The 15,437-nt window shown below is 38.1% G+C and overlaps 3 protein-coding genes across 3 annotated transcripts in view; 1 reads left to right on the top strand and 2 right to left on the bottom strand.

Moving 5' to 3' along the window:
• Positions 1–15,437, bottom strand: part of LOC111559126 (olfactory receptor 1L8-like) — a 397,653-nt gene that overhangs the window by 303,883 nt on the left and 78,333 nt on the right. The gene's annotated exons all lie outside the window — the stretch shown is intronic.
• LOC111557539 (olfactory receptor 1L8-like) overlaps positions 1–15,437 on the bottom strand; it is a 356,757-nt gene that overhangs the window by 262,986 nt on the left and 78,334 nt on the right. The gene's annotated exons all lie outside the window — the stretch shown is intronic.
• On the top strand, positions 11,105–12,082 carry LOC101098412 (olfactory receptor 1L3-like). The gene has a single exon (XM_003995846.4). The coding sequence runs from the start codon at positions 11,105–11,107 to the stop codon at positions 12,080–12,082; it is 978 nt and encodes a 325-aa protein (XP_003995895.4).

Here is a 15,437-nt window from a genome sequence, read left to right on the forward strand (position 1 = left end):
TCATTCAGAATAGAAGGAGAGATAAAGGTCTACCCAAAAAAACAAAAACTGAAGGAATTTATCACCACTAAACCAGCCTTACAAGAGATCCTAAAGGGGATCCTGTGAGACAAAGTACCAGAGACATCACCACAAGCATGAAACCTACAGACATCACAATGACTCTAAACCTATATCTTTCTATAATAACACTGAATGTAAATGGACTAAATGCTCCAACCAAAAGACATAGGGTATCAGAATGGATAGAAAAAAAAGGCCCATCTATTTCCTGTCTACAAGAGACTCATTTTAGACCTGAGGACACTTTCAGATTGAAAGTGAAGGGATGGAGAACTATCTATCATGCTACTGGAAGTCAAAAGAAAGCTAGAGTAGCCATACTTATAACAGAAACTAGACTTTCAATTAAGGCTGTAACAAGAGATGAAGAAGGACATTATATAATTACAGGGCCTATCCATCAGGAAAAGCTAGCAATTATAAATGTCTCTGCACCAAACACAGGAGCCCCCAAATATATAAAACAATTAATCACAAACATAAGCAACCTTATTGATAAGAATGCGGTAATTGCAGGGGACTTTAACACCCCACTTACAGAAATGGATAGATCATCTAGACACAGGATCAATAAAGAAACAAGGGCTCTGAATGATACGTTAGATCAGATGGACATGACAGATATATTTAGAACTCTGCATCCCAAAGCAACAGAATATACTTTCTTCTCGAGTGCACATGGAACATTCTCTAAGATAGATCACATACTGGGTCACAAAACAGCCCTTCATAAGTATACAAGAATTGAGATCATACCATGCACACTTTCAGACCACAATGCTATGAAGCTTGAAATCAACCACAGGAAAAAGTCTGGAAAACCTCCAAAAGCATGGAGGTTAAAGAACACCCTACTAAAGAATGAATGGGTCAACCAGGCAATTAGAGAAAAAATTTAAAAATATATGGAAACAAACGAAAATGAAAATACAACAATCCAAATGCTTTGGGATGCAGCGAAGGCAGTCCTGAGAGGAAAATACATTGCAATCCAGGCCTATCTCAAGAAACAGGAAAAATCCCAAATACAAAATCTGACAGCGCACGTAAAGGAAATAGAAGCAGAACAGCAAAGACACCCAAAACCCAGCAGAAGAAGAGAAATAATAAAGATTAGAGCAGAAATAAACAACATAGAATCTAAAACAACTGTAGAGCAGATCAATGAAACCCAGAGTTGGTTTTTGGGAAAAAAAATTGATAAACCTCTAGCCAGGCTTCTCAAAAAGAAAAGGGAGATGACCCAAATAGATAAAATCATGAATGAAAATGGAATTATTACAACCAATCCCTCAGAAATACAAGCAATTAACAGGAAATACTATGAAAAATTATATGCCAACAAACTGGACAACCTGAAAGAAATGGACAAATTCCTAAGCACCCACACACTTCCAAAACTCAAACAGGAAGAAACAGAAAACTTGAACAGACCCAAAACCAGCAAAGAAATTGAATCAGTTTTCAAAAATCTCCCAACAAATAAGAGTCCAGGACCAGATGGCTTCCCAGGGGAATTCTACCAGTCATTTAAAGAAGAGGTAATACATATCCTTCTAAAGCTGTTCCAATAAATAGAAAGGCAAGGAATACTTCCAGACTCATTCTATGAAGCCAGCATTACTTTAACTTCCAAATCGGAGAACCAGCAAAAAAAGAGACTACAGGCCAATGTTCCTGATAAATATGGATGCAAAAATTCTCAATAAGATACTAGCAAATCGAATTCAACAGCATATAAAAACATTTATCCACCATTATCAAGTGGGATTCATTCCTGGGCTGCAGGGCTGGTTCAACATTCGCAAATCAATCAATGTGATACATCACATTAATAAAAGAAAAGATAAGAACCATATGATCCTGTCAATTGATGCAGAAAAAACATTTGACAAAATTCAGCATCTTTTCTTAATAAAAACCCTCAAGAAAGTTGGGATAGAAGGAACATACCTAAACATCATAAAGAGTGCTCGCTTCATCAGCACATATATTAAACATCATAAAAAGCCCACAGCTAATATCATCCTCAATGGGGAAAAACTGAGAGGTTTCCCCCAAGATCAGGAACATGGCAGGGATGTCCACTCTCACCACTGTTGTTTAACATAGTGTTGGAAGTGCTAGCATCAGCAATCAGACAACAAAAGGAAATCAAAGGCATCAAAATTGGCAAAGATGAAGCCAAGCTTTCACTTTTTGCAGATGACATGATATTATACATGGAAAACCCGATAGACTCCACCAAAAGTCTGCTAGAACTGATACATGAATTCAGCAAAGTCGCAGGATACAAACTCAATGTACAGAAATCAGTTGCATTCTTATACACTAATAATGAAGCAACAAAAAGACAAATAAAGAAACTGATCTCATTCACAATTGCACCAAGAATCACAAAATACCTAGGAATAAACCTAACCGAAGATGTAAACGATCTGTATGCTGGAAACTATAGAAAGCTTATGAAGGAAACTGAAGAAGATACAAAGAAACGGAAAAACATTCTGTGCTCATGGATTAGAAGAATAAATATTGTTAAAATGTCAATGCTACCCAAAGCAATCTACACATTCAATGCAATCTCAATCAAAATTGCACTAGCATTGCTCTCGAAGCTAGAACAAGCAAACCTAAAATTTGTATGGAACCACAAAAGACCCCGAATAGCCAAAGGAATTTTGAAGAAGAAGACCAAAGCAGGAGGCATCACAATCCCAGACTTTAGCCTCTACTACAAAGCTGTAATCATCAAGACAGCATGGTATTGGCACAAAAACATACATATAGACCAAAGGAATAGAATAGAGACTAAAGAATTGGACCCACAGAAGTATGGCCAACTAATCTTTGACAAAGCAGGAAAGGATATCCAATGGATAAAAGACAGTCTCTTTAACAAATGGTGCTGGGAAAACTGGAAAGCAACATGCAGAAGGATGAAACCAGACCACTTTCTCACACCACTCACAAAAATAAACTCAAAATGGATAAAGGACCTGAATGTGAGACAGGAAACCATCAAAACCCTAGAGGAGAAAGCAGGGAAAAACCTCTCTGACCTCAGCCACAGCAATTTCTTACTTGACACATCTCCAAAGGCAAGGGAATTAAAAGCAAAAATGAACTATTGGGACCTCATCAAGATAAAAAGCTTCTGCACTGCAAAGGAAACAATCAACAAAACTAAAAAGCAACTGACGGAATGGGAAAAGATATCTGCAAATGACATACCAGACAAAGGGCTAGTATCCAAACTCTATAAAGAACTCACCAAACTCCACACCTGAAAAACAAATAATCCAGTGAAGAAATGGGCAGAAAACATGAATAGACACTTCTCTAAAGAAGACATCCAGATGGCCAACAGGTACATGAAAAGATGCTCAACGTCGCTCCTCATCGGGAAACTACAAATCAAAACCACAGTGAGATGTCACCTCATGCCTGTCAGAATGGCTAAAATGAACAAATCAGGAGACTGCATGCTGGCGAGGATGTGGAGAAACGGGAACCCTCTTGCACTGTTGGTGGGAATGCAAACTGGTGCAGCCACTCTAAAAACTGTGTGGAGGTTCCTCAAAAAATTAAAAATAGAACTAATCTATGACCCAGAAATAGCACTGCTAGGAATTTACCCAAGGGATGCAGGAGTACTAATGCATAGGGGCACTTGTATCCCAATGTTTATAGCAGCACTTTCAACAGTAGCCAAATCATGGAAAGAGCCTAAATGTCCATCAACTGATGAATGGATAAAGAAATCATGGTTTATATACACAATGGAATACTACTTGGCAATGAGAAAGAATAAAATATGGCCTTTTGTAGCAACGTGGATGGAACTGGAGTCTGTTATGCTAAGTGAAATAAATCATATGAGAAAGACAGATACCATATATTTTCACTCGTATGTGGCTCCTAAGAAACTTACCCGAAGACCATGGGGGAGGGGAAGGGGAAAAAAAAGTTAGAAAGGGAGGGAGCCAAATCATAATAGACTCTTAAAGACTGAGAATAAACTGAGGGTTGATGGGGGGTTGGATGGAGGGGAAAGAGGATCATGGGCATTGAGGATGGCACCTTTTGGGATGAGAACTGGGTGTTGTATGGAAACCAATTTGACAATAAATTTCGTATTTGAAAAAAAACACAATGAGATACCACCTCACACCTATCAGAATGGCTAAAATTAACAAAGCAGAAAACAACAGATGTTGGTGAGGATACAGAGAAAGGGGAACCCATTTGCACTACTGGTGGGAATGCAAACTGGTACAGCCACTCTGGAAAACAATATGGGGGTTCCCAAAAAAAACTAAAAATCGAACTACCCTATGACCCAGCAATTGCACTACTGGGTACTGGGTATTTATCCAAAGGATACAAATATGCTGATTTGAAAGGGCACATGCACACCAATGTTTATAACAGTGCTATCAACAATAGCTAAGTTATGGAAACAGATCAAATGTCCATTGATTGATGAATAAATAAAGAAGATGTGATATGTATGTATGTACACACACACATACACACACACACACACACAATGGACTACTACTCAACAATGAAAAAGAATAAAATCTTGCCATTTGCAACAACACTGATGGAACTAGAGTGTATTATATTAAGCCAAATATGTCAGTCATAGAGAGACAGATATCATGATTTCACTCATAAGTGGAATTTGAGAAATACAACAGAGGAGGGGGCACCTACGTGGCTCAGTTGGTTGAGGGTCCGACATTGGCTCAGGTCTTGATCTCATAGTTCCTAGGTTCAGGCTCCACCTCAGGCTCTGCGCTGACAGCTCAGAGCCTGGAACCTACTTCAGATTCTGAGTCTCCCTCTCTCTGTCCCTGCCCTGCTAATGCTCACTCTCGCTATCTCTCTCTAAGAATAAATAAACATAAAAAAAAAGAAACACAACAGATGAACATAGGGAAAGGGTAGGAAAAAGATAAAAACAGAGAGGGAGGCAAACCATAAGAGACTCTTAAATACAGAGAACAAACTGAGGTTGGGGGATGGGGTAAATGGGTGAGGGGTATTAAGGAGGGCACTTTTTGGGTTGAGCCCTGGGTGTCATATGTAAAATATGAATCACTGAGTTCCACTCCTGAAGCCAAGCCTACACTGTATGTTAACTAACTTGAACTTAAATAAAATTTAAAAAAAGAGTTCAAAGTAATGGTAATAATAATGCTTATTAAACTCAGGAAGAGAACGGATGAACACTGTGAGAACTTCAACAAAGAGATAGAAAACATAAAAAATAACCAATCTGAGCTGAAGAATACAATAACTGAAATGAAAAGTACACTAGAAGAAATCAGTAGCAGCTTATATGATGCAGAAGAATGGATCAGAATCTGGAAGAAAGAGTAGTGAAAATCACATAGTTGGAACAACAAAAAGGAAAAAAATAATAGTTTAAGGGACCTCTGGGATAACATCAAGCATACTGACATTTACATTATAGGGGTCCCAGAAGGAGAAGAAAGAAAGAAAGAAAGGGACAAAAAAAAAACCTTGAAGAAATAATGGCTAAAAGTGTCCCCAACCTAGAGAAGGAAACAGACATGCAAGTCAGGGAGCACAGAGTCACAAATAAGATGAACTCAAAGATACCAGCACCAAAACTGATCATAATCAAAATGTCAACAGTTAAAGATGAAGAGAAAAACTTAAAAGCAGAAAAAGAATAAAAACTAATTATGTACAAAAGAACCCCCATAAAATTATCAGCTGATTTTTCAGCAGAAACTTTACAGTTGGATGTAAAAGTAGTAAAATCTACAACTACATCTATACCTACAATAATTAGTCAAGGGATACACGAAATAATACTATGTAAAATATGACGTGAAAAACATAAAACTCAGGGAGGTCAAAATTTAGTGCTTTGAGAACATACTTGAACTTAAGCAACCATCAACTTAAAATATATTGCTACATACATGGAGTGCTATATACGAACCTCATGGTAACCACAAACCAAATACCAATAATAGATACACAAAAAATAAGGAGAAAAGAATACAAGCAACACTGAGGAAAGAAAATCATAAGGGAAGAGAATAAAAGAAGAAATCAGAAAACAATGAACAAAATTCTAGTAAGTAAAAAATATCCATAATTTTTTAAGTGTAAATGGAAACGAACTAAATGTTCCAATCAAAATACATAGAGTAACAGAATGGATTAAAAAAAGCAACATGACCCATCTATATGCTGCCTATAAAAGACTCCTTTCAGACTTAAACACATACACAGACTAAAGTGAAAGAATGAATAAAGATATTAACATTTCGTCTAAAAGCGACAGAAGGGGCACATGGGTGGCTCAGTTTGTTAAGCATCCAACTTTGGCTCAGGTCTGATCTTGCGGTTCGTGGGTTTGTGCCCCGTGTTGGGCTCTGTGCTGACAACTCAGAGCCTGGGGCCTGCTTCGGATTCTCTGTCTCCCTCTCTCTCTCTCCCTCTCTGTCTCTCTTTCTCTTTCAAAATAAATAAACATTTAAAAAAAAATTTAAGCTACAGAAATATGCATTATTTTCAATGCACGTGGAGATGGCTTTTAAACCAGTTCTAACCATTGAACTAGTTTCTATTCTTTGAATAACATTATCCTTGAAGCACACAAATCAATTCCCCCATTTCTTTTGGTTTCCTAATTTAAAACCTGGGTGATGCAGTGAAAGACATCATCAACAGAACAAAAAGGCAACCTACTGCATGGGAGAAGATATTTGCAAGTGACATCTCTCATAATGGGTTAATATCCAAAATATACAAAGAACTCACATGATTCCTATTTTAAAAAGCCAAACAATCCAATTAAAAACTTAGCAGAGGACCTGGGAATGCAAGCTGGTGCAGCCACTCTGGAAAACAGTATGGAGGTTCCTCAAAAAATTAAAAATAGAACTAACCTATGACCCAGCAATTGCACTACTAGGCATTTATCCAAGGAATACAGGTGTGCTGTTTCGAAGGGACATATGCACCCCAACGTTCATAGCAGCACTATCAACAATAGCCAAAGTATGGAAAGAGCCCAAATGTCCATCAATGGATGAATGGATAAAGAGGATGTGGTATATATATACAATGGAGTATTACTCGGCAGTCAAAAAGAATGAAATCTTGCCATTTGCAACTACGTGGATGGAACTGGAGGGTATTATGCTAAGTGAAGTTAGTCAGAGAAAGACAAGTATCATAGGACTTCACTCATATGAGGACTTTAAGAGACAAAACAGATGAACATAAGGGAAGGGAAACAAAAATAATATAAAAACAGGGAGGGGGACAAAACATAAGAGACTCTTAAATATGGGAACAGAGGGTTACCAGAGGGGTTGTGGGAGAGGGTATGGGCTAAATGGGTAAGGAGCATTAAGAAATCTACTCCTGAAATCATTGTTGCACTATATGCTAACTAATTTGGATGTAAATTAAAGAAATAAAATTTTTTTAAAAAGAAAAATATAGAAATCCAATATTTGGAATGATTTATCATTTTACAGTAATATTTAAGTATTATAATTAATATACTAATTTAAATAGTCTGTAAAGTAATCGAAGAAAAAGAAAAAAATCATATTAAAGATAACCTTTCCTTCATCAACTCAACAAAAAATATTTTTAGTATTGAACAACAAAAAATAGATTGCCTAAATCATACACATGTTTAGGTATGTATGGGATAAAAAGGAAAAAATTAAGAATACAAGTATCAAATAACCTAAAGGAATTTGTAGAATGTTTAGGATCAGTGTTAAATTTATTTTTATCTCTATTTTCTGGAGATTTCATATAGTTTTTGTGGTGCTTGGCCAATAAATAGTATTCATTGTATTTATAAAGTCATTCTCTTGGCAGCTACATGTAAGAGGGGAAGAAAAATGTATACTTCAAAACCATGCTTTGAATGAAAAGACAAATTGGAACACAGGTGTGTAGCAGTTTGCATTGTTGTTGATGTTTTCATTCCTGTGTTTTGTGAAAGTTGTATTTTTGAGGGATTTTTTTCACTTTTGTTCAGTTTTGCTAACAGATTATCAAATATAAATAAGTGCTGTCATCTTTTCAAAAAAAATTAGCAGAGGACCTAAACAGATATTTATCAAAGAAAACATACGGATGGCCAATAGACACATGAAAAGATGCTCAACATCACTAATAATCAGGGAAATGCAAATATAAACCACTGTTTATAACCGAACACCTGTAAAAATGGCTATTATCAAAAAGACAAGACATAAACAGTACTGTAAGAATGCAGAAAAAGAAAATTCTCATGCACTGTTGGGGGATGTAGCAGCACAGAGTTTCCCCCCAAAATTAAAAAAAATAGTTACAAACAGAGAGGGAATAAGGCAAACCACAAGAGACTCTTAAATACAGAGACCAAACTGAGGGTAGATGGGGTGGGGGGGGGAGAGGGGAAAATGGGTGAGGGGCATTGAGGAGGGCACTTGTTGGGATGAGCACTGGGTGTTGTATGTAAGACAATTTGACAATAACTTATATTAAAAAATTAAAATAGAATAAAACTACCATAAGATCCAGCAATTCTACTTCTGAGTATTTATTAGAACATAATGAGAACACTAATTTGAAAAGATACATGCACCCCTATGTTCACTGCAGCATTATTTATCATAGTCAAAATATGGAAGCAACCTAACTGTCCATCAATAGATGAATAAAGATGATGCGGTATACATGTATAATGAAATATTATTCAACCATAAAAAATATTGAAATCTTGCCATTTGCAACATGTTATTGATAAACCTAAAGGATTTTGCTAAGTTGAAATAAGTGAGACAGAGAGAAACAAATACTACATCATTTCACTTATACATGGAATCTAAAAAACAAAACAAATACAGAGAACACTGAGGGATGCTAGAGGGGAGGTGGGTGGGGGGGAAGTGTGATGGGCTTTAAGAAGGGCACTTGTTAGGATGAGCAGGGTGTTATATTTAAGTGATGACTCACTGGGTTCTACTCCTGAAACCAATACTACACTGTATGTCAACTAACTTGAAAGTAAATAAATTAACTTAAAAAACGAAAACAAAACAGAAACAGGCTTATAGATACAGAGAACAATCAGGTGGTCCCCAGAGGGGATTAGGGTGGGCAGGGTGTGGGGCAGTGGGGAATGGTAGAAATAGGAGAAAAAGAGTAAAAGGCTCAAACTTCTAGTTATAAAATAAATAATTAAAGGGAATTAAAGTTGCAGCATAGGGAATATAGTTAACAATATTGTAACAACTTCGTATGGTGATGGATGGCAGCTAAATTTATCCTGGTGATCACTTTAGAATGCATATAAATGTTCAAAACTATGTTCATAGTATTAGCAGTTCACTATATTAGCACTGAAATTAATACATTATTGTATGTCAATGACATTTGAATAAAAAATAAATAAATCAGAATAAACTTGAGGAGGACAGAGCAGAAGGTACTGGTGATGTTGTGGTGCTCTGAGATAGTTGTCCTTTAGACAAATGGAGGGACAAAGGGGAAGTCCATATTGAAGTTTTATAGGTTCAAGGAAGAAACCAGGTGTCCCTCCCTGGTACTCTATCCTCAGTCCCACATGGCACAAACCAAGGTAACCCTCAGAGAGGTTGCAATAGCCAGGGACAGAAAGTTATTGTCTCCCACGGACACCTACACCAGGCTAAGCAGATGTTGCACTATGCCCAGACCATTGAAGACAGGGATATGGGGCCATTTGAAGAAGGAGAACACAAGTAATTCCTTGGGATCCTTGGAGACAATCCTGTACAAAGTTAATGCATGTTTTTGTTCTTATTATCTCCCCTATCAAACACCAGGGACTTAGTGACACAGCATCAGAGGATATTCCCATGAGGGAAGCAAGGGCTGTAAGTATATATATCTTGGAAAGGATTGTAAGAATCCATGGAAGGGAGCATTCAGATTTAAGGAGAATTAGGAGGTTTTCTACAATCAGGCACATTTTCTGTATGCTATCTCTTGGCACAGTTTGTCTTCTTTTTCACTAATAATTCCATGGAGCATGAATGAAGGCAGTGGAATGAATACATGAAGTAAGATTTTAATGTCCTTCCCAGGTAAGAAATGAATTTTGAGAATGCCTGGTGAGAAGATATAAATATTTGATCTCAGACAGATAATTAGTCATCATTGGACACTAAGAAAGATAACTTAATGTCTGTGCTAAATGTTGAGATTTAGGTATCTATATTCTATACTCAAATCTTTCTTTACCCAGTCCACTTGTAAGCCACCTTCCCCTGACCTCAAGATATGAAATATGAGCTGAAGAACAGGGAATTTGGGGAGAGAATTTTCTCTTGAAAATTCACTTCGTCTCTCTCACTTTCCCTTCTCCATCTTTCTTTGCCCTCTGCTTACTTTCAACATTCAACCAAATGGTTTTGTAGGCCATTCTTACTTCCATTGCAAATGGTGTGGGAAGAAGCATCTTGATTTAGAAAGATGGCTCTTCATCAACCATAAACTAGGTGAAACAGCTATTTCATGATTATATAGATGTACATTAGCCATGAGTAATCTTTATGAGAAGTTGACCTTAACCTGATTCATAGACTGCATCTGTGGTTCCTGTGATTACTAGTCACAGAGTAAGGAGGAGGAAAAGGGAATCAAGCCTGCTCTCCCTCTTTACTCCTCCTCCTCCTCCTCCTCCTCCTCCTCCTCCTCCTCCTCCTCCTCCTCCCCCTCCTCCTCCTCCCCCACCGTTTAGTTTTCCTTCTTCCTCTCTGTCTCTCTCTCTCCTTCTATCAGTTTTCTATAGATCTCTATATCAAAGACTCTAAAAGAACAAGTGAAAACACAACTTTGGCTCTCATTTGCCCATATTCATAAAGAAAAACATTGAAGAAAATGCTCTATTAGTAACTGCTAATTCTCATTGCAAGAACCAGATGGAAAGGTGCATGTCCTAGATGACATAAGAACTATTAATTGACAGGACCTTTTATCTGTAAGTGCATTCAAGTCCATGGGAATTTCCAACCTGACAAGACTGTCTGAATTCATCCTCATAGGACTCTCCTCTCACCCTGAGGACCAGAAGCCACTCTTTGCTCTCTTTCTTATCATGTACCTGGTCACTTTAACGGGGAATCTGCTCATCATCCTGGCTATCCGCTCTGATCCCAAACTCCAAAACCCCATGTACTTCTTCCTGAGCATCTTGTCCTTTGCTGATATTTGCTACACAACAGTCGTGGTCCCCAAGATGTTAGTGAACTTCTTATCAGAGACAAAGACCATTTCCTATGCTGAATGTCTGACACAGATGTATTTTTTCCTGGTTTTTGGAAACATAGACAGTTATCTCCTGGCAGTTATGGCCATTGACCGCTATGTAGCCATCTGTAATCCTTTCCACTATGTCACTGTCATGAACCACAGACGCTGTACGTTGCTGCTGGCCTTCTCCGTAGCTTTCTCCTGCCTCCACTCCCTCCTACATGTCCTCCTGGTCAATCGGCTCACGTTCTGCGCACCAAATGTAATCCAACATTTTTTCTGTGATGTCAACCCTGTTCTGAAACTGGCCTGCTCTTCCACCTTTGTTAATGAAGTTGTGGCCATGACAGAAGGGATGGCTTCTGTGATGGCGCCATGTATCTGCATCATCATCTCTTACCTAAGGATTCTCATTGCTGTCCTCAATGTTCCCTCAGTGGCTGGAAAATGCAAAGCCTTCTCCACCTGCAGCTCCCATCTCACTGTGGTGACTCTGTTTTATGGGAGTATTACCTATGTCTATTTCCAACCCTTGTCCAACTATACTGTCAAGGACAGAATAGCAACAATCATCTACACTGTACTGACATCCATGTTGAATCCATTTATCTACAGTTTGAGAAACCAAGACATGAAACGGGGCTTAGAGAAATTGATAAGCAGAGTGAAGACTCAAATGGATATGCTTTCTAATACACAAGCCAACAAAATCCATGAACCCTGATTGCAAGTTGTGGGTGTGAGTGTGGGTGTGGGTGTGTGTTCAGACACACACATCCAGATAGACACACATGAGGGAATACACTTTGATCAACTTTACCTGCACTGCGTACTTTCCTACCCTGCTGTTTCTGTCATACCATGGTTCCACATGACTACCCAGTCTTGGTACCGAAGCTGCAGTATAGATCATCCCCAAATACTCCCTGATTCCAGAAAATCACAATCCCTTTACTCCTGCCATACTTATTAGGAACCTCCCATATTTCCTTCTGTTTATAAATTTCCAGCCAAGTTTGGTCACTTGAATTACCAGAGAATTTTCATATACAACTATGTAGAAATCAAATATATATGTGCAAATATATTTTGCACACATAACCACTTATTCTGTTTGAAACTGTTAGAAAAATTTTTACAGGTGTGCATACATGTGTGTATCTGCATGTGCATGCATGTCTGTGCGTGTGTGTGGGTGTGTGTGTAACCTCACTCTCAGACTAGCAGACTACGAGTTTCCCAAATATAGAGGCCGTGTTCCCTGGTCATGCCATGATATAACCATGGTCCTGCTTTTACTTCTCAAAACAGCTGAATATCTTGGGCTCTGGAGTCATTAGAGTCAAAACAACTGACATCAATCACCCAACTATTAGTAAACCAGCTCTGTGCCTCTATACATGTTTTGGCCTCTACACATCACACCCTTCATATGCTCAGGGTGCATTCATCAACCTACACTTTCTGGAGCTCCTTACCTGTATCCTCTCTACAGAGGCCTATACTTCCATCTCTTCTGTAGTGTTTTTTTTAATGAAGTAGTATTTTTTTCTATCAGAAATGCTTCATATGGTCACTGAAGATAGAGTAAAAATCAATGTATGTAAACTACTAGTGAGAGCCTGTGGTTTAAAAGGCCTGATATGAAAAAGGCTCACAAATTAGCTGGAAAATGAATTATTTAAGAAACCAGTAAGGCGAATTACTTTACACTTACATAGCAAAAGAACTCTGGGCTGAATACACAAGGATGAATAAAGACTGATTACAATGTCTGCTGTAAGTATGGACACAAAAAGTACTGGTACATATAAAAAGTGCAGTTTTAGTCACCATACGCTGGGCATGTAAAAATGGAATTAATTTCTATAAATTTAAGTCTATAGTTTCATTTATCTTTTATTTTGAGCCCTCAGTCTACCTAATCATAGCTCGGTATGGACTTTTCTCCATCCAATCCAATATTTCCCCAGTGACTTTTGATTTATTCATAAGCCCCCTTTAATCATTTCTCACCCTTCATGGATACCATTGCTCCTTTCAAGCCCCATTTAAAACTATCAGGGCTTATCCAGCTTCTCCCTTATGTCTCCAAAGACAGACAGGGTCTCTCTTTTAGATTAGTCTATCCTTTGGTCCTGTACTGGAATCAGTTGCTGACATCTGAAGTCAGCATTTTTTCCATTCATTTGTTACCGTGAATGATGGTTAGGGTTTGCTTTTGAGATTGGTGACTGGCTTTTATGATTCCTTCTGCTCTGTAATGATGATCCAATGGTGATACCAGCCTTGGCCATCATGAAGGGCTTCTTGACACAGCCCTTTGATCTTAGTCTAGCCTCTTCTCTCCATCAACCTGACTTTTGTCTCTCTCATTCATCTATTTACATGAACAATTCCAGGCCTTGGAAAACATTTGTATTCCCTCCAGAAAAATACTGAGGGCAATAGCCAGTCCTCTGCTGTCTACAAATACAAAGCCACCATTTTCTATTGTTCTTTGTAACTGCAAGAACAAGAGGAGCACAAATACAGCCCTCATATTGGGATCAAGGCACACATCCACTCTACTCTGACATTCACAGACTTAAAGGACCTTGCAAGAGACTCTCTAGCATCATCAAATCTGTTCCATTGTTTTGATTTCTCCTGCAACTCTTCCCCGGATTATATGTGGATCCTAAGTGATGACTCTTAAAAAGCTAAGAATTTGGTATCTAATACATTGGGGTTGGACTGAATTGTGTTCCCCCCCCCCCAAATTTGTAGATTAAAATCCTAACCACCACCACCCTCATCTCAAGTTGTGATTTGTTTGGAGATAGGGTTTTTAGAGAGGTAGTTAACTTGAAATGATGTCATTCAGGTGAGTCTTAATCCAGGTAGCATTCTTCCAAAAGGTAGAGATTAGGACACAGACACACAGAGGCAACCCCATGTGAAGGCACAGAAGATATCAAGTCAAAAAGAGTCCTCAAAAGAAACCAAGCCTGTCAATACCTTAGCCTCAGATTCCTAGGCTCCAGAAATGTGAAAAAATAAATTTCCATTGCTTAAGCCACCCAGTTTGTGGCACTTTGCTATGACAGCTCCAGAAAACTAATACAATACCTTTGATAATTTTGCTGGTGAGAACTGAAGAATAAACAGAACTTAATCCTCAAATATTTAATTCACAATATCTGCTTGCCACGAATCTTCCATTTTGGCAATAAAATCTGTTTTCAAAACCTGACTGCCTCTAATTCATGGATTATCTCAGGCAATATAAAACTGGGAACTTAACCATAGTCTTTAGCTTGCCTAGAAATAAGACCCAGAACTCAATTAATGAGAGATGGGGGTGAACAAAATCAACATTGGAACAAAAAGACAAGGGAACACTGATTAAACTGAAGTCTCAAGTAGGTAAAGAATTAATGTGACCACGGGACCTTTCAATATGGCCGTCATCAGTCTCATGAATTATGTGGGGGAAATGAGAGGGTCTTACCTTCCTGTCAACCTCTGACAAAGAAGAACCTGTGACAGTGCCTTATCCTGCCTTCTAACACAGGTGACGGCAAAGATGAGTACATGGTATTTCCTGGTAACATTTTACTTGACCTGACATTAATTGAACTTCCTTTTCTATTTCTTTCTGAGATTGTTAATTAGTTTATCATCTTAAATTATGAGCATTTATTGTAGGAATTTACTGAAAGTAAAAACAAATAAAAATAAGAACTCAGATGCACTACTAGGTCAGGAAAAAAAACAGAAAACCAAGCACTACCAAGACTGAAAAAGATGTTCAGAAAATAGTAAAACATTCTGGTTACAATTCAGGTACTCAGCTGCTGACTTATTCACCTTTGGTCAACCTCTCTCCTGGCAGCCCTAACTCCTACAAGAAGGAACACAGATATATTGCATGAGATTCTGCTTAGGGTTTCTCTCCCTGCCATGGATTTATGGTGAGGTCATCTTGCTCAGAAGGAACTATGGGTGGCTGATCCCTTAGATTCCACTTACACCTGCCTAAATAACCCAGAAAACTGCCAGAAGACTAGCAGAACAGAGTCTCTGGAGCCAAGCAC

Source organism: Felis catus, chromosome D4 (assembly GCF_018350175.1).
Source record: "Felis catus isolate Fca126 chromosome D4, F.catus_Fca126_mat1.0, whole genome shotgun sequence".
Taxonomy (NCBI): Eukaryota; Metazoa; Chordata; class Mammalia; order Carnivora; family Felidae; genus Felis; species Felis catus.

Bases quoted from the DNA above. Each gene is read 5' to 3' on its own strand.
- LOC101098412 (XM_003995846.4), top strand. From the start codon at position 11,105: ATGGGAATTTCCAACCTGACAAGACTGTCTGAATTCATCCTCATAGGA.